The 24,354-nt window shown below is 40.3% G+C and overlaps 1 protein-coding gene across 5 annotated transcripts in view; it reads right to left on the reverse strand.

Moving 5' to 3' along the window:
• The window catches only part of LOC119724226 (collagen alpha-2(IV) chain-like), a 45,093-nt gene extending 24,544 nt beyond the window's left edge, over nucleotides 1–20,549 (reverse strand). Inside the window, exons 1-10 of one of the 5 annotated variants that reach the window (XM_038195177.1) lie at nucleotides 20,178–20,549; nucleotides 19,497–19,548; nucleotides 14,884–14,943; nucleotides 4,767–4,901; nucleotides 3,557–3,664; nucleotides 3,314–3,364; nucleotides 2,936–3,040; nucleotides 1,992–2,054; nucleotides 1,559–1,636; nucleotides 464–568 (exon numbers count right to left, since the gene is read on the reverse strand). In XM_038195177.1, coding sequence (XP_038051105.1) covers nucleotides 464–568; nucleotides 1,559–1,636; nucleotides 1,992–2,054; nucleotides 2,936–3,040; nucleotides 3,314–3,364; nucleotides 3,557–3,664; nucleotides 4,767–4,901; nucleotides 14,884–14,943; nucleotides 19,497–19,548; nucleotides 20,178–20,266 — 846 coding nt within the window. In that variant the 5' untranslated portion in view covers nucleotides 20,267–20,549. Of the gene's footprint in view, nucleotides 1–463; nucleotides 569–1,558; nucleotides 1,637–1,991; nucleotides 2,055–2,935; nucleotides 3,041–3,313; nucleotides 3,365–3,556; nucleotides 3,665–3,964; nucleotides 4,019–4,258; nucleotides 4,435–4,462; nucleotides 4,539–4,564; nucleotides 4,589–4,766; nucleotides 4,902–14,883; nucleotides 14,944–19,496; nucleotides 19,549–20,177 lie in introns of those variants that run through there. The other 4 variants (XM_038195180.1, XM_038195179.1, XM_038195178.1 and 1 more) reach the window with 4 other exon arrangements.
• Between the last annotated feature and the right edge of the window lie 3,805 nt (nucleotides 20,550–24,354).

Here is a 24,354-nt window from a genome sequence, read left to right on the forward strand (position 1 = left end):
TCATCACAAGTCCTTCATAGGGTTCTCAAGTCCCAATTCGACTCGCAAGCTATTCAAGTGAGCTTTGACAAGGGTTATTGTTTATCCACTGTTACTTGTGAGTGGACTCCTGATGGGCCTGACTACATCACTGCGGCAGTGTATGGGCTCCGTGCGTCGGCGAAAGAGGCGCCCTTTTACCTAGCAACAACGTCCCATGGGCGGGACATTTCGCTGGTTGACGCGCACCGTTCCTTGTGTGTGACGCAGGTACACCAGGAGATTTGTACTATGTAGGCCTACACGCAGTGGCCGCGCTTCCCGGCAAATGAATTACAGTCAGGCAAGATGGCGTCGGTTGGTCACCCCCAACTGTTCCGTCTTTGCCGGTGAGGGGGTACTTGTGAACGGAGCGGATAACTGACTCTGTGCATAAGTACATAGAATCCATCCAGCACGATATCGCCAATGTCTAGGTTCATACCTTTGCTCCTGTTTCACCTCTGTCGCCTTTGGTTCCGGGGGAACCTTTGATGTTCGGTGGATTACTGAACGGAGAAGCTGATCTTCCCTTGGGGCCTTGTGCACCCTGAGATCAACCAAAAATGAAACCGTGCATTATTACATTTAGTTATTACTTGGAGTAGAAGGCATGGTAACTGAGTAGTTAATTAAAAAAAAAAAAAATCATAAATGTAATTAAATAAAGTCATTTCTATTCCCATATCAAAAAAATTAACTTATGTGAGACTCAACTTTTAACAATGCTTCTGTGAAGGGAATTACAAAAAAAATTAAGTTTTTGAAATAAATTTCTGCGTGGAGAATTATCTTGACTTTAAAAAAAAAAAGCAAAACATGTCATGTATTCGTGGTCTTGTTGATGTAGAAAAACAAAAGACAACCCAATCTTCTTTATAGAGATCCGTTGTGAACATTACCATTTTGTAATGAATACTGTAAAATAAATAATAAGGGAATAAAATATGTGCTTGGCCGGCTTTAAACAAGCACATTTAGATCCAGCAAAGGGCGTGGATGTGAACATTAGCCCGAGCTAAAGGCGAAGGGTCATTATCTGCGTCCAGGCTCCTAGCCGGTTATAACGTGCTTGTTTAATACCGGCCAATTTATTCCTATTCATAAATACCTTTTTTAGTCAAATTTGTTCAGTAATTTTATTTCATATAAAACACCCCTCTTGCCATGTGTATGGTACGTGCCCTGTGCGCGTAGTGCTAAATATCTCCTTACATGGAGACTGACACGCATGCAGCGCATACTGCGTGATGCGGCACATACTGCGTGATGTGGCGCAGAACGCAGCTGTGTTTTTATCAGTGGTTTAAAACCACCCACGTTAACAGGCTTTCGACCAATAAGAATGGGTGAACTGTCTTATGAATATTAAATATGGAGTAATAAAATAAAACTGGTCTGTCTTTCTCTTACTGACAAAACAGCAAGTATTAAATCATAGAGATAAACGATTGTATTTGAAACAACTTCGGATGGAGAATTTGTGTCAGATAGGGGGAGGAGTTCCATCAGTTAATTGTGGGGGGGTGGTGTTACTTACTGGTTCTCCTTTAGGACCCTTATAACCTGGTGAGTTTGCTCCAGGGGGACCTTGGTATCCATCAAAACCACGTGAACCCTGGGAAGGAAAACAAATAGCAAAAGTTAATTCCAAATTTAGTCCTAAGCTAAGCTTAAAAACGATCTAGAGTCATTTAAAATGAGCACAAGAACGTCATCTCCGTGAACATTATGCTGCCTGTATTGGGGTGTACATCGGAACTGGGTTACCCAAGTACCCGACCGTCGATGCCAGGAACGGGTTCCGGGTGCTGGGATCAGGTACCTGTAACCAGCTTTACAAGTTACTTTGTAACTTCTCAGATACTGAAAAAGAAAGACTTTGAATGTTACTCTGTGGGAATTTTTGAAATGAAAATCACGCTGCATGGAAAAACAAATTTTACTTCTTTGGTTCAGACCAAAGGACTTACCTGGAAACCCTTAAAACCACGATCACCCTGCTGGCCTGGGTATCCATTGCGGCCTTGTTGCCCCTTGAACACAAATTAAAAAATCAGTCCAAATCATCAATCAATCAATCAATCAATTAATAAATTAAACAGTTCTTCAACCAAATGACGCGTTACGCCATTGTTTGTCCTCCGATCACGATGCATAATTCCAACACTGTACAAATTTTCACAACAGGGCACTTCAAATCTACTGTAATTTGCACTATACCAGGGAAACTTATAAAAACTCTTTTCTCATTGATTTTAAAGAAGTTGGGAGTAAAAAACTCACAAACTTGCTAAAGTGAGATTGGAACCCCTGACCTCTGGCTTACTTGTGCAGACTTCTTAACAACTCGAACACCGAGCTTGGAATGGTCAGTTGGCCAATTCAAATCCAATAAAGCAGAACGTGTGGGCGAGTGTGGCCAAGTGGTTAGGGTTTGTGACTCATGATCAGAGGGTCAGGGGTTCGAATCCAGCTGCTGGCCAGATGTTGTGTCCTCGGGCAAGCCACTTCGGCCCACTTGCCTCTCTCCACCCAGGAGTATAAATGGGTACCGGCATTAGCTGGGGAGTACCCTGCTATGGACCAGGGGAACAGCAATATCAATCGTTTCATGACAAGGAGATGGAGATGAAGGCGATACTGGCTTTTGACACTATCGGTAGTGCCGCAATCATGATCAGAGGAACAGAGGGACAAACGATTGGATTTTTTTTTTTATCAGGCTATAAAATTTAAAATCAGGTGTTAACTCGCGTAACATTATGGCACTATTGAGTCTACATGTTCCAGTTGCTAAGGTTTGTGTTTAGTATCAAACCAAGATAATGAATGGGAGGTTTGCGGAAACACCATGCGAATGATATCACTTAGTGAGTTGTATGGTTCTGAGAAGAACCACTTGGTTTTAACTTACCGGGTTACCATCTGGCCCGTCAAACCCAGGGTCACCCCGCCTGCCTTGTATGGCCGGGGTGTAAGGGGCTGGCTCACCCTTGCTTCCTTTGGGACCGTTGAAACCCTGAGGATGGAGATGACAAAAAAAGACAAATCAACCAAGAACCAAATTTCAGTTTTTCAGTTACAATATTTTTGTTTACAACTGAGCTAAATATGAAAGTATTAAACAGATAGTCTTGATCAATCATCACTAACGCAACAAGAGAAAAAAACACAGACTAGTACAATTTTGTTCAGATTTTAGCTGAACGAAGAAAAGTAATGGAAGTGGGATCGAACTTGGGGCCTTCAGCATGCCGCACCAGTGCCCCGCCAACCAGCTTTTCCAACTTACCGGTGGACCTCTAGGTCCGTAGCCACCAATTCCTGGAATTCCATCTTCTCCCTGCGAAAAAAAATATAAATAAATAAATAAAAACAAAAGGAGAAAACTAACCTCTTCCCATTAAAAAAGGATTATCATGTAAACGTTAGCACAGAGTAGTGATCGTTAGCGCAGAATTCCGTGGTTAGCAGAGCCGTGAAATTGGGTCCGGACTTGAAGTTGAAACAATGTTGTCATGTGATCTGGACTTACCTTAGGGCCATTGCATCCTGCGACACCCGGGTTCCCGTACGGACCTTTGGGTCCAGGCAGACCTGTGTAGCCGTTTAAACCTGGAAACCCCGGTACGCCCGTCATTCCCTGCAGAGCATGTAAACAAATAAATAAATAAACAAATAAAAATAAACATGATCAACAAATAAAAAAATTGATCAACAAGTCAGTTTAGCTGAATGCTCGTGCTGCATATTACCCACCTGGTCACCCTTTTAAACTCTAGGTCTGAGAGCTTCATCAGGATCGCCTCTATCAGCTTTAGGCTCTTGTACATCTGTACCAGTTCACCCCATCACCCTTCTGACCTTGAGGTCCAACAACCTAGGATTCATCACGTTTATGCCCTTACATTCCCACTAAATCACCATCAGTGCATCAACTCACCCGGTCTCCCTTTTGACCTCTAGGCCCAGCAGCCCCACGATCACCTATCGGTCTCTCTCAAATGACGTCATTTCCTACAGACCAGCCACGTGCATCGGCATTTTGAGCGTCAACTTGCATGGGCTGCGTCATATTTCGAACACATTTCAAACTATAAGCGTGCCTGTTTGGAACATTTTCAACACTGGGCAATGCGTGCTTGATTGCGTAAAGAGATGGCCGTCTTTGACAGACCCAGATATCACCTTAAGGCCCTTGTGCATCCAATAAATCACCATCAGTGCATCAACTCACCCGGTCACCCTTCTGACCTCTAGGCCCGGCAGCCCCATGATCACCTATATCACCTTAAGGCCCTTGTACATCCAATAAATCACCATCAGTGCATCAACTCACCCGGTCACCCTTCTGACCTCTAGGCCCGGCAGCCCCATGATCACCTATATCACCTTAAGGCCCTTGTACATCCAATGAATCACCATCAGTGCATCAACTCACCCGGTCACCCTTTTGACCTCTAGGTCCTGCTGCCCCAGGGTCACCTATATCACCTTAAGGCCCTTGTACATCCAATAAATCACCATTAGTGCATCAACTCACCCGGTCACCCTTCTGACCTCTAGGTCCTGCTGCCCATGATCACCTACATCACCTTAAGGCCCTTGTACATCCAATAAATCACCATCAGTGCATCAACTCACCCGGTCACCTTTTGACCTCTAGGTCCTGCAGCCCCAGGATCACCTATATCACCTTAAAGCCCTTGTACATCCAATAAATCACCATCAGTGCATCAACTCACCCGGTCACCCTTCTGACCTCTAGGCCCTGCTGCCCCAGGATCACCTATATCACCTTTGGGCCCTTGAACACCCTGATAACCTAGGATCCCTCTAGCTCCCCTGTCTCCTTCCGGTCCTATTTGTCCGGGAGTTCCCTGAAACGACACACAAAAAATTCACACCAGTTAGCTTTTAATCTCGAAAGTGTTGCACTTTCCTGTCCGTTTTATCTTGTTACTTGCCATTAAGAGTGTCATTAAGAATGACTTCAAACAAGTTTCTATTGGTCGGGTAGGTACATGTGGTGTGCTGTTCATAACTACTCTTGGAGGATGACTAAAAGGCATCATAGATGTCAGATGCAACAGGTACAGGAAAAAAGTGGACGCCAAATTTATAGAACAACCCAGCTGTACTTTTAATGAACTCTTTCTGGAAATAAATGCCAAAGTAAATTTGCCATTTGTTTTTCAAACTGGAATATTATTATTACCCATTTTCCAATTTCCAAGGGGCCTTCTGCATTTTCAAGTCCAGAAGAATTATATGTTCAAGTAAGCAGGCCCGTCGCCAAAGGGGGGGGGGGGGACTGGTGGGACCGGGCCCCCTTGGTGAGCACTTAGCCCCCCCCCCCCCCTCCAAGGGCAAAAGCACATATGTAATTTGTATTTTTTATGGTAGTGGGCCCCCTCGTTGATACTATGCCCCCCCCCCCCCCATGCTCAGGGCTGGTGACGGGCCTGCAAGTAAAGCTCCTTTAAAAAAAAAAAAATCAGAATAGAATCAAGTTTTGGTTTGGAAACAGATAGACAGACTTTCATCAGTTTGGGAACAAACAATTTTGTATGGCTGGGGGTGTTTATAAATACACCTGACAAAAGCCACACAAGTATGTCACTGTCAACTCCACTGGCTCGTGAAATTGACTTGAAACGCCCCATTCAACAAGAACTAAATGGAATTTCCTGAGGTAAGGGGCTTCTTGTTATTTGTCTTAGGGACAAATATTTGGAAATGAGTGACCCTGATGTAGTAAATAGTTATGTCCCAAGAAGGTGACAAGCCATCTTGGCTATTTCTTCATTTTCTTGTGCTGCTTGTATTTGCAGGCCTCTGACCTACATGTACCCCAAAAACTTCTAAAGAATAACGTTTTTTGTCTGTTTCTTTCTACCCAACATCAGAACAACCAAAACATAATTATTCACAGGAATATAACTGGTAGCCAAATTTCACAAAAAAAATCACGATTTCAAAGCCAGAGATTCATCAATAAGTGAACGAAATAAAGAAATTTATTTACTATACTTAACTAATACATGTACATCTACTTTATTTACTGATAAAATAATATGAAGAAAATATAAACTCATATCATCCATTGTCGCAGAGTACTGGTACATCTGGAATCTTTGTCATATCAATTGTTCCAATTAGTTCCCCTTTTCAACTCTTGATCAATTTGTCAGTGATCAAAGTTTCCAAGTGGAGCAGGTCAAAAAGATGACAAAAACTGTAAATTACTCCAGTTACAGTGACAGATTGGAGAAAGTACTCGTGTTTTGAGTGATGATGTAAACTTTTTTTTGCAGACTGTGGCATTTTTTGTCTCGGTCCTACGGGTTTGTTTAAAGATCCTTCATGCATACATGTAACTAGGAAAAAAGCCTCATTGCAATTCTCTTAAAATGCAAATTTGTCAACAACTAAGCTGGTGATAGTTCCATGGAGCCGTGGTTTTACTTGTTACATTTGTTCACATTTGCCATTCCAATTAGGCAGCATAAGGGGTGGATAGCTGGCATTTGCAAGGGGGGGGGGGTGCTGACCGACCTCAGTGCAATAACATTTGACATGGGGGGGGGTGTCTGCTAGTATGCTTGTTTTCAATATGTAGGGCAGCTTCGGAGCTTCACCCTGTGATCTTATTGTATTTACAATCATCTGATGAGCGGCAATGGGATGCCATCTCATCAGGATGCCGTAGCCGCATTCCTTAAAGAAACTGTAGCCGCGTCCTGGGCCTGGGACGAAGATGCAGAGACTTGTCTAAGTGTCTCGCTTTACAGATTTCGCCTCAGGTTTGGTCAAGACCTTTCCATGTTTTGACGATACACTTGTAACATTTGGTATTGGGTATCAAATGCAAGTTGTTTTTGCTTTCTGACCACGCCTCTTTGCACTGTTGAACTCCTTGTGCTTTCTTCTATCACTTCCAGAACGTTGTGGCCGGTCAATAGTTAGAACATATTGACTGCATGACGACTAGGCACGTCTAGTATCTGCCCAGGCAGACAGAGTTACATCAGCTCTTGGTGTTTCTGGCATGCCCTCCCAGACTCTCAAGCTCAGTGACTCTTCAGGTATTTGGCAGGGGCGCTTACTGGGGAGACTACAGGAGGGCATTGGGAAGACACCGGGATGCCACTTTGTCTGCGGTGTAAGCGATTATCATTTTGTGCTGATTTGGCACTATGATTCCTGACGCTCTAGATTGTATAATGGTCCACAAGCATGCATGGGAATTGGCTGTCCTGAATGACAAGGATTACTATTGAGGGTATCTAAAGTTCAGAGCTGTAGTCAATCACTCTCAAGTCAAATCACGAGTGAAATCTCACTTGTGATGACTGTGATGGACTTGTGAGTGTTTTTGCTACTCTTATATTATTAAGTTTGTGGCTATTTGTTAAAAACAAAACCCTGAACATGTTATCATGGAGGTAGATATTATCAACCAATCACTCTTTTTATGTTTCTTTCCACCAATTACAATGTACACATTCAACTTCTGTGAGAAGTGTTGCAGTGTTATACTTAGACGTCATTGAAATGTATTCACATTTAAGTCAAACATGGTCAAACCAAACTCTCATACATGTAGATCCATGTAAGTACATGTATAAAGTAATATGCCAAAGGTTTCTGTACAAGATGTACATGTACATTGTTTTGACCTACATGTATTAAAATAGCATTTTTCAAAGTACCAACCAAAAAAAACATACAAGTTCAAATTGCTTTACTCCTTCATCAAACTGGTTCACTGCGAAGACGTATAAAATGGACTTAACACTATACCACTACCGGCTAAGACTGGTCTCATCATAAGGCATTCTTGATGACCACAAAAAAGAAGACTTACGACTAAGTTAGCTTTGTGCTGGATATGTTATCCTTAAGTTTTTAATTGATTTTTCATTATTTTTGGTTGGTTTTATCATGGAGTGGTGTTTTATGTCACAAATTGTCTAGGAAAAAATTATATTGCACATGTATACTTATAGTGCAGCATGCATTAGTTACAGATGTAATAAGACCTCAGAGTTTGACTTTAGGCAACAGCGATTCACTGTCTTGCAATCAGCCAGACAAGTTGCAAGTAATTTAAACTTAATTACTGCATACTTTAATTTAACAAACCAACACAAAGGAGTGATGAGGGTTGAGCATATTAGTACAAGTCACTAGGGGGTTCCCTCTGATTGGTGTTTTATAGATGACACCTGTTTGACCATACATCCATGATTTATACATGGTGGTCAATCCCACCATGGGACTTCCTCAACTCAGGGGGGAGTCCAAGCAGTTGTCAGGTCATCTGGTGAGGGCCATTCAGATTAGAGTGGAGCATAACTCCCCCCAGTACAATGGAACAGTCCTATGTTCAAATTGGATAATTAAGTAGTGGATGGTTGATATACAATAGCTTTAGTTGTGATAAGTTTATTTGTGAAAATATGGCCACACTCATTCTGGATGTCTAACAGTCTTTGACAATTTATTGGTTTACCAAGTTTTAAGTGAAAACATCTTGGCAGTACATGCAGTCACATGAATAACTCGTCTCGAAGATTCAAATCCTGTTTTTAGCACAGCCATCATTTCTGTGAGCCAACAATGCTCGCAATTTATATAGTGGCCTCCGCAACCCCAACATGAATTCAATCCATAGAATTCAATCATGTTGGAGTCATGTTTCAAATGACACCAAAATGATCCTCACAAATTCTTCTCTTGCAGGGTCTACAAGTTAAAAGTCACATATCTGTCACTCAAGAATGTGGTCACGCTCCTTTTACACTGCTATAACCCGATTGCCTCGTTACTCGGGGTGAGAATATGGTCGGGGCTGTGATCCCAGTTTAATATTTCACTATTGGAATTTATAATCTTCCAAGGGAAAAATATATCAAATAGTAACACTCAGGTTTGTAATCAGAGTGTTGTCAAAGAAAAGAAATGCAACGACAAGATGCCAATATTGGTTCCCTTTATTTGCTAGTTACACTGTATTTTTATATCCATTTGGGGTTAGGAATAACTTGTTTTCTTTGAGTTTGAGGGGAAGATGTAAACAAGCTTGGGAGGGGATAGTAGGGGATAGCATTGTTCTTGTTAGGATTAAGCAACGGTAACATAAAGAAGCTCAGGAATTTCTTCATCTTGCTTACACTAGTTACAACGTAGTCATTTCTTAAAGGGAAAGTAAGCACATTCTGCATGCTCTGCCCTACAGGCACCAAATATTTGTAACGTATATATCAGGGATCTGCAGGTGTATATTATTCTATCATTATTTTCCAGGTGTTTTCAAAATCCCTCCATGTGAAAATAAATAAAGCACCGAATACTCGGAGTACTAGGCCTGTCTAGTACCAACACTTAAAAGGATTTTTTTACACTGGAAAAAGGGGGACAGTAGAGGGGGTACAGTGAGAACCCACATTTACTTTTCCTTAGCCTTCACTACAAACATACATGCCCAGTTGTCCTTTGAGTCAAAAATCAATCAAGTGACTGTTTTTAACAGTTACAAATTTTCAGCCTACATAAAGCAGGATTGACTGCCTGGGACTGTTTAACTTAAAGCAACTTGATACAACTACCAGTATGCTTTAACTCCGGCTGAGTGATAAAACACCTGTGACCGCAACTTGCCTGCTTTGTCTGTTGACCCAGTTTGTTACTTTGTTTACTACGTTTTAAAAGTGACACTTAGATATCAAACATTTACGCACATTTATGTAACGTAAGGAAAGCTTTGTTCTGATCTAGGAGCCAAACTTGTACAGTAGTGATTCCCATGAACTTTCCATTTTCATTTGTCATAATTTCTTCAGTTCGGTGAATATTCCCCAAAATTACTGTACATTCCCATCATTTAAAAAACAAATAAATTTCAGACCCTCTCAAACCAATATTCTGTCTAGAACTCAACAAAAATCTACAGGGAGACTACAGCCACGATGATGATTGAGTTTTTAGTGAACTTTACATTATTTGTATGAGATGAGATTCTATTACCTTCCCTTAAAAAAAAACCTTTTCGACTTGATACTTAATAACAAAAAACAGGCTCAGACTGAAGAAAGATTGTTATTAACAGCCAGAGGCACAGCCAGACCAGATGGCCTGTCTCTGTGTGTGGCACACCTGATTTGCAGATAATAAATGACTGGCCATTTGACCTGAACTCATTCTTATCTTGGCATATCTGGAGGGAGGGTGGGCATTTCTCTAGGCTGAAGGGTCCTGCTGTAAGGACCAGCAGGTGATGACATCATGAACGAGAAATGTTAGGGAGAACAGGTGTAGGGGGAAAGTGGTCATTGATCAGTTACTAGTGGGTTTAGACATTCACATAAATCACATTTTTTTAACTAAACTTTCTCCTTGCTAAAACATTCATTTACTGTAGGAACCATACACAAAGGGGCCATTTTGTATCCAGCTGACTGGGGCCTACCCAATGTTCCCCAATATTCCCCAATACCTATGTTCCCCAATACCTATGTTCCCCAAGATCCTTAGGGTTACAATGTAGGGTTAGGGTTAGGGTTATACTAGAGATGGCTAGGGTTAGGGTTGGGGAACACAGGTATTGGGGAACATAGGTATTGGGGAACATAGGTTTGAACCCAACTGACTGACCGACTTTTCAGTCCACATTTATGAAAAGACTTCCAGGCATTCTGAATCAAGTGAGTAGAATTTTGTGCACACTGGGACTATCACGAAGGAAAGGGGGGAGGCCGGCTTGGGATTGGAAATTGGCAAAAATGTTCATTTTTAAGGAATGAAAGGTGGCTGTCCATGACCTTTCGCAATCCCTACATCGTCATATCAACAATCTGAAAAGCGCTTACACCTTGATCACTTATCCAGAGTAGCTGGCCACTTGTGGCATTCCTCTTCACCAACAACAGTAAAGTCAATGTCTAAAGCCTGTCTACAGCATGCAGGAAACCATTGGGGAATCCTGATTTCCAACAACCTTGCATGTTCAGCATGTAGGTCGAAAGGCAACCTTGGATAAATCTAACTAGTGGAGGTCAGACTGGGAAGGTCATTGCTACGTTCTTTGAAGTACATTACCAGAACCATCTCCTTGAATGTACATGTATGTGGCTTTTGTGGTACTGATGAAAGAGCCATATCTACAAGGTTGAATATCTAAAACCGGTCATTACCAATCCATCTGTTGCTATTTTTCTCCCCCAATTTTTTTGGCTACTGAGTTCTCAGTTTCCACCTTGACTTTTTTAAATTAAACCTGAGGCCGCCACCATGGCACTTCAAAAAGGGTACTTTAACAAGGCCCGATTCCAAACTGTTTCTTGATTTCTTTTAAAGGCAAAATTTAGAAACAATTAAGTAAAATTAACTTTACTGGGTACATACGTTTGTGCACAAGGTTTTAATAAATGCTACCAACACATGAATGATATACCGGTACATGTACATGTATGACAAAAGTAAAGGGAAATGGACTCATTTTCTGTTTAGCTTTGATCTAAACAAAATTTACATTACAAACACAAGCTTTATGATATCATATCACTCAACTTTGTAAACTTTTCTTAACATATTTACCATTGGAGTTGCAATTTAGACAATGCCAAACTATCACTTATCAGGAAGCCAATTCACACGCCAACACGTGGTTGACAAATTCCTTGCAGCTTAATTTGCATTGCACTAACAACTTCCTTTGACAATTAGTTACAGTTCTTGTTTATTGCATGTGAGGAAATGAATATTACAATAATCAGCACATGTGGATAAAATCCATCATGTGCAAAAAAAAAATTAAAATGGAAAACTACCCGCAAGCAAGCACAGGAGAGTGTTTTTTTTTCTTTAAAGACATCATCATGAGAACATACTTAGGTACATTGGATAAATGTATCTCATATTATTGCTAGGAATTTTGCAAATAAAGTCACAATTTTTAAGACAGGTTGCCATGTTGGCATGACAGTTTATCTGTAGTGATATGTAAGTGTTAACTTTTGATCTCAACACCAAAAACATTTTAGATGTAGCGCCTAAAAATTCTATAGAAAGAAACTTCAGTTTTCATTGGCTAAATTGAAGAATTATCATGAACCTGCTGATGTGGACTACAGTTCTGGTCTAAAATATGTGGTAAGAAAACAAATTGGAAAGATATGATCAGCAGTTTGGATTTGATTTAAAAACGTTCTAGTCATGTTTTCAAAGGGAGATTTTCACTCCTTATGGATTGGGGGGGGGGGGCGAGAAGGTCACTGTCCCTTGCACTCCAAGCATCCTTAGCGAGGGTCAATTCACTGGCCATGAGTTAGTATCCCCCACCCATGATTTACCACCCAATACAGGGCCTGTTTTATTTCTTCCAAGGACCCTTGGGCCAACCAGAGGTGAGGTGAATCATACCCACTTAAGAACCCTCCTCACTATCCCCAAGAAAAGTTCAGTCCTGGGGTGAAGTGGGGCCAATTTCAGACTGGGTTTGGCCTTGTGATAGAGGGCTGGGCAGCTGTTGAGGCTTTGGCAGATTTCCAATATTTACAATGGACTTGGGACTGGATCTGCGGTTTCATTCATTTAAACATCCCACTAATCATCATGGGGCAGACTGTCAATCTACTGCAATGTCCCTGGTTGAAGGCAACAAGTCAACCTTCTTGCACTCTTCTTACAATCTGTCCCAAACCATTCAATCTTTAATACATGTACATGTACTGTCAAAATTCAGGAAGAAGTCTGTATACAAAGTGAGTCTATTACACATGAAGCAACTTGTACAAAGAGGAAATACCAAGCTTTATACAAGACTTTATACAGTGTTTCCAGTTTTTGTAAGTGTGAGGTGCAAAAAGGATAATCAACTGATTGGAGGAAAAGTTGCATACCTGATGATAATAATTATAATGTGGTGCTTATAGCCCTTTATACCAAAGGTCTCAAAGCGCTTCACAATTATTACCCCTGTTCATCGGGTCCTGAGACCAGTTGCTACAGCAGCTCAAGATCAGCACATTCTAGTCTCTACCTTCACAGGTACCCATTTATACTCCTGGGTGGAGAGAGGCAATGGTACTTGTAGTAAAGCGTCTTGCCCAAGAACACAAAGTAAACTAAACTTCTATCCTCAAATGACATAAAATCATGGTCCACAGCTTTTTGGATTCCATTTTACTTCTTAAGCATGAAATTTCTCAATTTAGTAAATGTCTAACTTTTATGTTCCTTAATTGTCTAGACATTCTATGCATCATGATGTTGGATTTTACATGTAGAGTTAATTTTCTTCGTCACTTCATATTTCCCACATTCTCAATATTAATGTTGTACATCATCAGATCATCTGTATGTGCACATGTCTAGACAACATACACTTACTGTAAGCCTAGACCAACCTGTACCGGTATGTGTCTATTGGCCACTATTTTTTTCCTTTTCCTGAATTTGTCTGATTGCAGTGTCCGAAGCCAAGCTTGAGTGATCTACTCTTCCGGGTATGATTCCTGCTATCAGGAAAAGCCCAGATACCGCAGGGGAAAGCTATTACAGTGTCTACTGGGCGGCTGCTTGTCAGTTATCTTCCTGCCAGACGGCTAGATTTTTTTCCCCTCTTTTTTTTCTTCAAAGCGATCACCAATGCCAAGGTGAGCAGACAATGGCGGGACTAGGCATGAATAAACACAGCCTGGTTGACAGGCTACAGTTCTATGTTTTCATTCTCGCAGTCCGTTCAGTCACTGTCTGGGTCCCTGTCAAGAACAGGTGAATGGAAAAGACAAACTTCCTTTGTTTGCGGCAACGGTGCTGTGGACACCTTCGGCCCAACTGGTGATTCCTCCATTTCACTTTCTGCGTCGTTGCATTAATTCAAGGATGTGAACATGAAGACCTCGACTTTTTTCTTCTTCTAGCTAAGACCCCACTTCTGTTTTACTTATTTTTTTTTTAAAAGTTGAGAGTAAACATTCCTACTAAATTACATGTAGTTCAAAAAGTCTGCTTAATTATTTCTTTTGAATAGACTGATCCATTCTAAACGCCACCCAATGATGTTCTGACCAATCACAGCCTTGATAAATTTGTGCACAGATGTCCGACATGCGTGCACAAAAGTCCGACATGCTACACGCTCTTATTAAGCGCGCGGCCGAAAAATGCTGTATAACATTGGAGAGGTACTAGTGTTGTTGCCCCTGTACATGCGTAGTGTGTGGGAACAGTGCCAGCGGTTGTGGATGGTTACAATTGTGACACATGGGGCGATTTCTAATCAAATTTTCAATGATCATACATCAGAGAACTGCTGCTAACAGTACACGGATATTCACTAACAAAAATAATAAATTTGCAAAAACAGGATCTGAAACTGTCTTGCATATGTTCACCGCTTTTGTAGCTGGGCAACTCCGTGAACTTTGACCCAGGTGTGGCCTATTGACATTCATGTATCAAAAGTTTCAATTCAAAATTCTGACGAAAATTACAGTTGTGACGCATTTATTGGGATGACCCAACAAACGACGTCTGATGAGCTCATCTGAACAATCCTCGGACGGTCTTTGTCTTCAACGGTCTAGACATCTATGATCCTGTAAGAAGGTTTTTTGGGTCTCTGTCTTCAAATGGGGATAAGGGATATGATATCTTTCTTGATGCTGTGCGTCAGTCTGCCACATTTCCTGTTTCTGGCCCCTCGTACAAAATGGCGTCACTCTAGACCGTGATGTCTGGAATATTTATCCGACAGACGGTATCAAGTTTGCCTAGATGATAACAATGGTAACAATACCCACATCACTGTGGGGACAAAAATGACTTGACCCCTGGATATTTAAAGTTACTCACCCTCTGTCCTTGTCTACCCTTACAGTTGCAGGCTTTACATGTTGCTCCACAGTCGGCTTTCTGTGATGAGACAGAGAACAAATAAAATTGTTAACATATTTCGCAAATATGAATATTTAACCCCTAAACCCAAAAATTCAGAGGTAGTAACTGCAGCAGATCTGTAGGGCAAAGTAAAAAAAACTTGTTTAGCATCCTGCCTTTTTGAAAAAAGGAAGAAGGCCCTTTTTTCCCCCTCCAAAATGGCCGCCCAACCCGGCTATTTTTTAAGATGGCCACCAGCTTTTTTTTTAAATAGCCGCCACTTGGACTTAGGAAATTACAAAACAATTTTACATGGACTAGATGCAACAGACAAAGAGGCAAAACTGATGTCACTGTTTATAAAATTTATCATTTTTTTTTCGGTTTAAAAAAAAAAGGAGGCAGCCTCCGAAATGGTCAAAAAGCGCCCTCTACTGTTCGTGCAAGGAGCCCGTACACAGCAGGAATCCTGCCCCAGACGAAATGTCACTGGCCAGCCTTGCAACTGAAGCCGCAATCCCATGTAAGGGAAATGAATCCGGCTTGGAATACCGACAGTCGTTATAACCCATGCCTGGCAGCCAAGGTCCAGACAAGATAACTCACAGTCCTATCATTCATTTTAAACATGTGGTTATGATATAAAAGAAATTATCACCGAGTCAAAGGATGAATGCGGAGTTAGTAACTAGACCTTTCTCAAGATAAGAATACAGTCTGTAGCAATTTATCATCCTGTTTGGGATCTCTTGGAAATATGTGACTGACATGTATAAGAAAAGCTGGAAAGGAAATATGAAACAAATTGATTTATGAAGACATCTGAAAAATAAGCTACTTTAATCATCGACTATTGCCATACTGTATGGCTAATAAATGTATCGGTGTGACTTTGTGAATGCTTACAGTACTCTAAGTCTTAATGTTTTAACAAGGAAAGGGGGAAAAAGAAGGGGAAAAAAATCAAAAACTGTGAATGCGTACAGAACAGTTCTCAAATTTGTATCTGATAGGCTTACAAAAGAAAAGGAAAAAATGTTGTAATCTGACGCCAATTTTTTTTTTTTCATATATCATCTCCATGAACTTAAAGGTCAGTTATTGCAAAAATGATGATAAGACATGAATCTGGGACTGAGATACATTTTCAATTTTGTTAGGAAATTCTTAGAAAAGTTTTGTGACTCTCCATAGACTTTGTACACAACCCCTGAAGTGGTGTCAGGTTGCAACATTTTTTTCCAAAGAAAAATTACATCCATTTCAAACTAATGAAGCCCGGGAAGGGACAGGGTGGAATTTTTTTTTGGAATTTCCTAATTCGTTCGCACGAATTAGTAATTCGTTCGCACGAATTGCTAATTCGTTCGCACGAATTCCTATTTCGTTCGCACGAATTACTATTTCGTTCGCACGAATTACTAATTCGTTCGAACGAATTAGCAATTCGTTCGAACGAATTAGTAATTCGTTCGCATGAATTCCTATTCGTAATTCGTGGGAACGAATTAGTAATTCGTGCGAACGAATTACTGGAGTTTGTAATTCGTTCGCACGAATTAGTAATTCGTGCGAACGAATTAGTAATTCGTGCGAACGAATTAGTAATTCGTGCGAACGAATTAGCAAACTCCAAAAAAAAATTCCACCCTGTCCCTTTCCGGGCTTCATACAAACTAGCATTCCAATTGTGCCAATTTATTCCTAAGATTTGAACTAAATACATAAAAAATATTCAAAGTCCGAAACAGTCAAGAACAACTACATGTACACTAGGACTAGAGAGTGCATTCAGATTGACTCCAGATCACTGCTGTAATGTAGAATTAATGCCTAAATTAACGTTTGTAAATTTGAAATGAAACCAAAATCTACACGTTCATGTATTTGGCTCGACTTATTGGCTCGACTTCTGTGGAGTTACTACAAAAATGTCTTGGTTTGGAACACCGAAATACCACTTTTAAATGGGTGTCATGCAATCACCTAATTCCCAAGTCCTAAAACTCTAACAATTTAACATTGTTTTGTATTCACGAAGATCTCCCCAATCAATGTTTTTCTCCCTTTCTAGTCCCAAAAAACTATGACTTCCACAGTAGAGACAACTTTAAAACCCGTGTGAATTTTCCGGGGTCGCGATCCTGACAAAATGGTGTCAGTTCTCTCAGTGCGCGCTACATACCAATGTCTTAGTGTTTTCTCAAGGCCACTTTTAGAAGAAGGAAAAAAACATGGCAGTTAACAAGTGCAACTGCATGGGGTATGGCGCCATCCTGAAAACCTTGTGGGTTTATTCATTGCCGTTGCCTTGACTTATTGACCTTGGCGTGCCCTGGGAACTACTCCACAGTAACACCCCAGTACAATCAGATGGCTCCAATAAATGAGGTTCGTACATGTGTGTGGACAGATATATAAATAAACTTTACAACTGTAATATTTCATTTGAAACTTAAGATTTCTGGCGTACTCGTACTCCATGTACTCGTACTCGGAGGAATCATGTAAACGTAACGGTGTTTCTCAGTATGGACACGGTGTTTTGTTTTTTGTTAAACTGAATTCGAATCAAGTAGACAGTGTGGTTTCTCATGATCAAACCCAGATATTTTTTTCTCTTTTGACTTCATCCATTTCAGTTACTTCTCTATAATTTTAAAAATATAAAAATTAATAAGAAAGAAACAAATCACAAAACACAAAAAAGTCAATCAAAATTCCCATATATCGATTCAATATTATCAATTTGTCATTGGTGTTTTAAGTTATTCAATAACCAGTAACACAAAAACAAAATCTCTTTAATACACATGCTGCGTGTGCACAGCCAGTTTATCAACGCATTATGCAATCTTATGGATCTTTAGATAAAAATGATTTGCAAAAAGGATTATAATGGCAACTTAGGAAGCCACTTTGATTTCAACAACAAGGAAACATTGTTGCAGTACTTTACTCAGTAAGTATTTCACTTAGTTTGTTTGTTACTTTATTACCTCATTTGTTTGTTCTTGCTTGCAGGTTTTGGGATCCATTCCCCAGATTTCAAATCGTAAACAATCCAACACAGGTAACATTTCTCGATTTCCTCAACCCAGGATAACACTAATGAATATTAAGCAATATTTTTTTGTACGAGTATTGAAATGCAAGCACATTATTAAGAATCAACATCTTGAAGTGACTACATGTAAATCTTACTGCACCCCCCCCCCCACACCTGAATTTAATACAGGAAACAATAAACGATGACATTAATATAACACAGAGTTGTGTAACCATTTGTGAAAGCTGATCTTCAGGACGACCATGGTTAAAGATGATCACTAGTGGCGTAATGATAGGAAGTTCGCCAATTTCCCGGGAACAAATTTGGAAATTGATGAGTGCAAGTGCACCAGGGAAAGCCCTTCTTAGCAGGAAGGTCACTCAGCCAGTTGTAGCACGCAAGAATAATTGCTGGACCGAAATGAAATTTCCTCGACACAATTTGAGTTTCCCTATTTGTTTAGTTCAACATCATGGGAGCGTATTTTTCTTTTAACGGTATAGCGTGTAATGTGCGCATTACAGTGGTTCGCCAGGAAGTTCGGATGAAACACTTAAGACAAAGATGAATCAGCTCATTCAGCTGGATTAAATTGAGCAGAAACACCAAATGTGTTTGACTTTGAGGGTAGGAATATGAGCCGACATCACTACTGTACAATAAGTGCACGGCAAAGAAGGCTGACTTTTAGTTATTAACCTAATTAGTCCCTACAACACCCTAAACCGCCCCTACCCTGAATGGCATAATTAATCCATCATAGAATCATTGCAATGTTATACAATGTAACACAATGTCATACAAATGTATCACAATGTCATACAGTGTAAAACAATGTAACACAATGTAATACAATGTAGTATAGGTGCATAAAATCCTGAAAGTTTATGACAAATGTATTAATACAATTAACAAAAGCTGCTTGTTGGGGAAAATGGTGAAGTTTATAACATAAAAAATGGGCAATGCCAAGGATATTCCTGATACTATAAATATTACAAAATCTCTGGGGGTTAGTTGGGTTTTTGATGGATACTGATTGAAGGGTTGTTCCAGTATTTGAAGACAGCTCAATTTGAGACAAGTGAGTCATTTCCCCCACAGGAAGTGAACTCCAAACTAAAGAAAACGATGTAAAATCACCCCCTCCCATAGTGTTGACTGACATTTTACAAAATGGGGGGGGGGGGGGGGAATACAGCATGTACAATATATCTCTGTGGCTGCGATAAAAAGTCAGGAAAATGAGTGCAAAATTCACAATTATTAAGAAATTTCTGAGATGGACCGAAACGTCCCTGCCCCGTGCACCCACAAATCTGTAATGTAGATCTTTGTAAAAAAAAAATAGCATTCATATTTTTTTACAAATGCAATAACTAATTTTAGTCTTCGAGATAAAATCTAACAATTTATTTTCCTGGGGATGGGGGGGGTGGTAAGCTTGGGGCGTGTTGTATTAGGTGTGGGGTGCTTTTGTTTAAAAAAAATCCTTTTTGACATAGAAAAATTAACACAAACAGTTAATTTCACTTGCCTGTGCTATACTTGATCCAACAAATGCTAGAAGTAGAACTGCGACGACTCCCCTGTGGAGAAAAAAACGACAAGAACAATTAATAATGTTAAATATTTCTTTATCTAAAGTTCTTTTCTTTTTTTCCCCCAAACTTTTCAGTTTTCAACCACTCTGAAATTTCAGTTACTCTGCCTCCTTCCAAAGCTGGCCTTATAAATGGAGTTTTTTAGTTTAAAAATCTGCAACAGAAAGGGCAAGTATATTTTTTTAACACCCCCCCCCCCAAAAAAAAAAACGAAAACTTGGGCATGCTTACTTTTTAACCACTAAACAATAAAATAGGCCTAAACAACTCATTTTGAAACATTAAAATTAATAAAACAAAGCAAAATCTAATGAAATAACCGAAGAAATGTCATTATTTCATGCATCACGTTGGTTTAACCTGAACTTCATGAACTTCTGAAGTAACTTTTTTGTTCTTTCCGGAAAATAATCAGTGCAGCTGCAGTGTGCGGTGAGACCGCGGCCATTTCAGGCAAACTGCTATGACATTTTGAGAAGGTCCCTTACACCCATACGAAACACACAGCATAAACTTCGACACCTGCTCGGTGTGGGGCGTTTTAAACATTCAAGAACCTAAACGAACGGATTTCTGGTACAAAAGTTTGTTGAAAATATATGAAAGGTTCTTACCATCTCCACATTGTTGATGTGAGGGTCCTAGGTGCAGAGTTTTGGCCGCCTAAAGTGCGGCCTAGTGCTGCAAAAACGTCCAGCCTCATGCCCTCATTTGCCGTTCTGCACGCCAAAATTCCCCCAAACGTCCACCTGAGAAATTTCTCACTCGGCCTACATGTAACCGTCACAAAACTCTCCACAACATGGAAAAAGCTCGGCGTCTGCTTGAAACCAGTCCCCAGCAAAACTCCTTCGACCCTCGGAGAAAGAATTGGGAAAATTCTGCTCCAGAAATGGACAAATTTTGAGGGAATTATTTGTCCGGGCGAGTGGAAGGGTTCTGGTGGGCCCGAGCTGGTGCGACGACTGCAGCTAGCAGACGATGCGCCGCAGCGTGGAAAAAGTGGGCGGAGCAATAGCTCAGTCAGGTTGGGAGAATTATTTTTTGATCAACACAAGCCAGACGGTGGTGTCAAGTTGTCGCATTTTCTTGATGTCGACGTCTGGAGTATTGGTAACGCCTGAAGCTAATCCAGTTTCGGTTTTAAGTTCGCAATCGTCTTGTGGGAAAAGTGACATTCTTGAATAGTGAACCAACTCACCACCGAAAGTGCAGGAGATATTTTGTTGTCCCCGTGTTCCATTCCCCAAAGACCTTTCTAATTGCTAAATTAAATTGTCTTAAATTTCATCTTGACCATTCCCACCCCGTTTGATAAATTTCCCCATTTTTCTCAAAGGCCATTTTTTTTTTCAATCACAAATTGACCATAAATTTCTTTTCCATTCATGATTCAAAACCGCTCATGTCCCCTGTTCTTTATTGATTGATATAATTGTAAAACTGTTTAATGTCATGAAAATGTTACAAGTAAAGAAGTAAAATATTTTTTCATAGGATGAAATTTGCTTCGCGGTGATGTAAATCAAAATTTGGTTTTGCCCTTCAGAAAAATATTAAAATAAAATAAGTAAAATATTTGTTCTTTTGTTTTTCAGAGAATGAGAATTTTGTTGATTCAATTTCTGTTTCCCCCTCTTCTTCTATTTTGCAAATTAATCAAGTAATGGATTTTATTTTCCGTTTTGGTTTTTTAATTGACTACTTCAATGTTTCCGGTCGAGACTTGGGATTTTCCGGTTCAAGATTCACAGCGAGGGGCAAAGATGGAAAGTCCAAACCACAAAGAAAACAAACCACGATCCAAATATAACAAATCTCGACGTCATTGGATATGGAACAGCCACCTGACCACAATGTAAACAAAACTGGATGACTAACGTCATATTTAGGGTTATTTTTAGTCGGCAAAGTCATGGTCGTATACTGTTCCCACTCCCAAAGAAGTCAGAATCGATGATGGAGGGACTGGGAACTAGTCTACGTTTGGGCTTCTCCGGCCGTGATGTCATTTTATTATAAACCTAATTAAGTTGCAGTTACACTAATAATGATCCATCGTTTTGTTTTGTTGTTGGTAAACTTTGTTGTTGTGGCTGTTGCCGCTGCTGCTGTCGAAGCTGTTGTTGACAGTTTTCGTGGGCAGTTACTATAGTTACTTCAGACTTTCAGTAGACTTCAATTTACAAAGAGTGAAACTAGGAACTAAATCGCCGAGTTTTAGAATGAAACTTGTACATAGATTTTTTAAGTGCCACTGCAGACGAACTCGAGTAAAAACTCGATCTGTTCGATTGAATGAATTACAATATTAATTGTCCAGGCCTGTCCCTATATAATTTCAGTGGGATATATGGAGTAAATTGTCAAGCTTCGGAATCAAGAAATTGCCTCAAAGTTGCTATACCTATCAGTGCAATATTAACATCCTCCTCGCGCACGAGCCTGTAGACCTTGGCCCTGTTTATGTGTCCAGTGTTTTTACTACATGTATATGAAATCCTTTAATACTTTCACGCGGAGTTAACCTTGCCAGTTGCCACGTATTTAAAATATTGATATGGCTTTGAAACAACAAAATGTCCACCGCACTAATGCCACATGCGGACCGTACCTCAGCCACAAAAATTCCCAAACCACAAGGGCCCTCGGGTTCCTCCATCTCCAGCAGCGCACCATAATGAAGTTGACCGTTCGCAGAGTTCACCGCGGGAACATCGTCTTCCAAAAAAACCCAAATGCCGAGTGTTTGGAGCTTTTTATGGGAATATTATGAGAAGATAAACTTGTTGTGGTGAAACTAAAACTGTTATTAGTAAACAACAACAACAGCAGCAGCAACGACAATTAAAAATCGACAAAACCAGTTCTGGACGACACCAATTCTCGTGCGGCGCATGCCCACCGAAGTTTGGTTGTGTCGGAAAATTAGCCCACGCCTTACTTTGAACTAACTTTGAGATCGTGAAATTGAACAATATTGGCAAGATCGAGGTTCAAACAATTATTGTTAAAAAAAACCCACAATAATCACATTTCATATAGGTTCAAGTGTCAATCAGAGCACCCCAAAACAGTAAAATGGAAGGGGATGCTCTAACCACGCAGTAAATGCATGAAATATTCTGATCTGAGTTATACCTGTATATTCGTATACGGAATGGATGATATTTTCATAGGGAAAGGCGAGAAAAATGGAGCAGAGCCATAGGCTAAACACATGTATATGGCTGGCTCATATCAGACATAATAAAGACTTAGTATCGTCGAGTTGAGTTATTGGACACCAATATTACCCTAAGTCTCCAAACATTTTGTGAGCATTAAATTTCCTTGAATTCCTGAAGCAAAAATGGAAAGGCTTAAAACATCTTGGCATGCTATGGTGTAACTCGGGTCCAATTTGTAGCAGGTTGGCGGCATGGGGGGGGGGGGAGGGGCTTATTTTCGGGAGCCTGGCACGGCCTCAATTGGTTTTAAACTTTTAAACAAAAACTTGAGCGGAGGTACATGGGGCGGGATACGGGCTAGGTGAGGGGGAGCTTCAGTGCCCCTATACAAAAAAATGGTTCAGAAAATACAAGCCCCGTTTGCAGGTGGTCCGATCTCTCAATGGAACCTTTCGACCCTTAGAAGTTTACAAATCATGCTATCGATCATAACTTATTCTTAAGATTTGGCAGCAGCAACGGAGGTTGTCTTGTATGGTTCTTGACTTGGCCCGTCTTACATCAGTTGACCTCCCATAGGCAAAACATCGCGGACCCGTCGATTCGAATTTTCTTCTCCTGCAAGGCAAACATCTAAAACCTACACTTTTTACCCGGACCTGCATGGACTAAGAAAGAATGCTTCCAGCCCCAAAAGAAGAAATCAGTTTTCCTGCAAGCAATTGAATTATTAGATTAAATATTTGACTATGTCGTGCAATTGCTATTGCGGTTTTGAGGGTTGCTCGAACGATGAACTGTTTGAATGTTGTGCCAAACGCAAGGTTTTCTAAAGCGAAACCCTCTGTTTCTCAAACTCAAATCTTAATCGTGTCCAATGTAATTCCAAGCAGTATACATCATTTAGCCTACGGTAAAGGAGTTTCCATCTGTACAGAATAAAAACTTAAAAGGAAGTTATTATATCGATGTACGATTTTCAAAATTACAATTAATTTGTTGTTTGACTATTTTTATACATGTATTGCAAAACAATGGCAGACACACGTCGTTCAAAAACAATTTTTTTGAAAGAGATTATTGAAAATTGCGAGTGTTTGGAAAGGTCTCCCCTCCAAATTCAAACACATTTTAACCGGATTAATTGCCATATATATTGAGCTTAATTCCCAAACCACATTAATTAGAGTCAGACAGTATAATGTCTGAATTTGCAGGTGTGTGCTCATTTGGGTGTGTCTACCGACCGCCAGTCCGTACCGGCCCGTCACACCAGCCTCCTGGTACAGTCAACCGGTGAAAAGCCACATCCGCACGGCGGAGACCTGAGCCACTGACCTGGTAATTCTTTGTCTGTCGGGTGCGTTGCAGTGCCAAGAAGAGATGGCACCAAAAAGAAGGGAGAACAGAAAATTAAAAACTATAAAGAAGTCATTACGAAACCATCACAAATTCCCTTTTTACAATCAGAGACATTGTCTTGTTTATACTATATAAAAACTGTCGTTCAGGATGATTTTTGGTATACATTTTCTGATGTTTCAGTTGATACATTGTAATTTGTATACAGTTCCCTGCATTTTGTTTACCCCATCACCCTGCACAATAAACAAGTAATGAA

This window comes from Patiria miniata, unplaced genomic scaffold (genome assembly GCF_015706575.1).
Source record: "Patiria miniata isolate m_02_andy unplaced genomic scaffold, ASM1570657v1 HiC_scaffold_18, whole genome shotgun sequence".
Taxonomy (NCBI): domain Eukaryota; kingdom Metazoa; phylum Echinodermata; class Asteroidea; order Valvatida; family Asterinidae; genus Patiria; species Patiria miniata.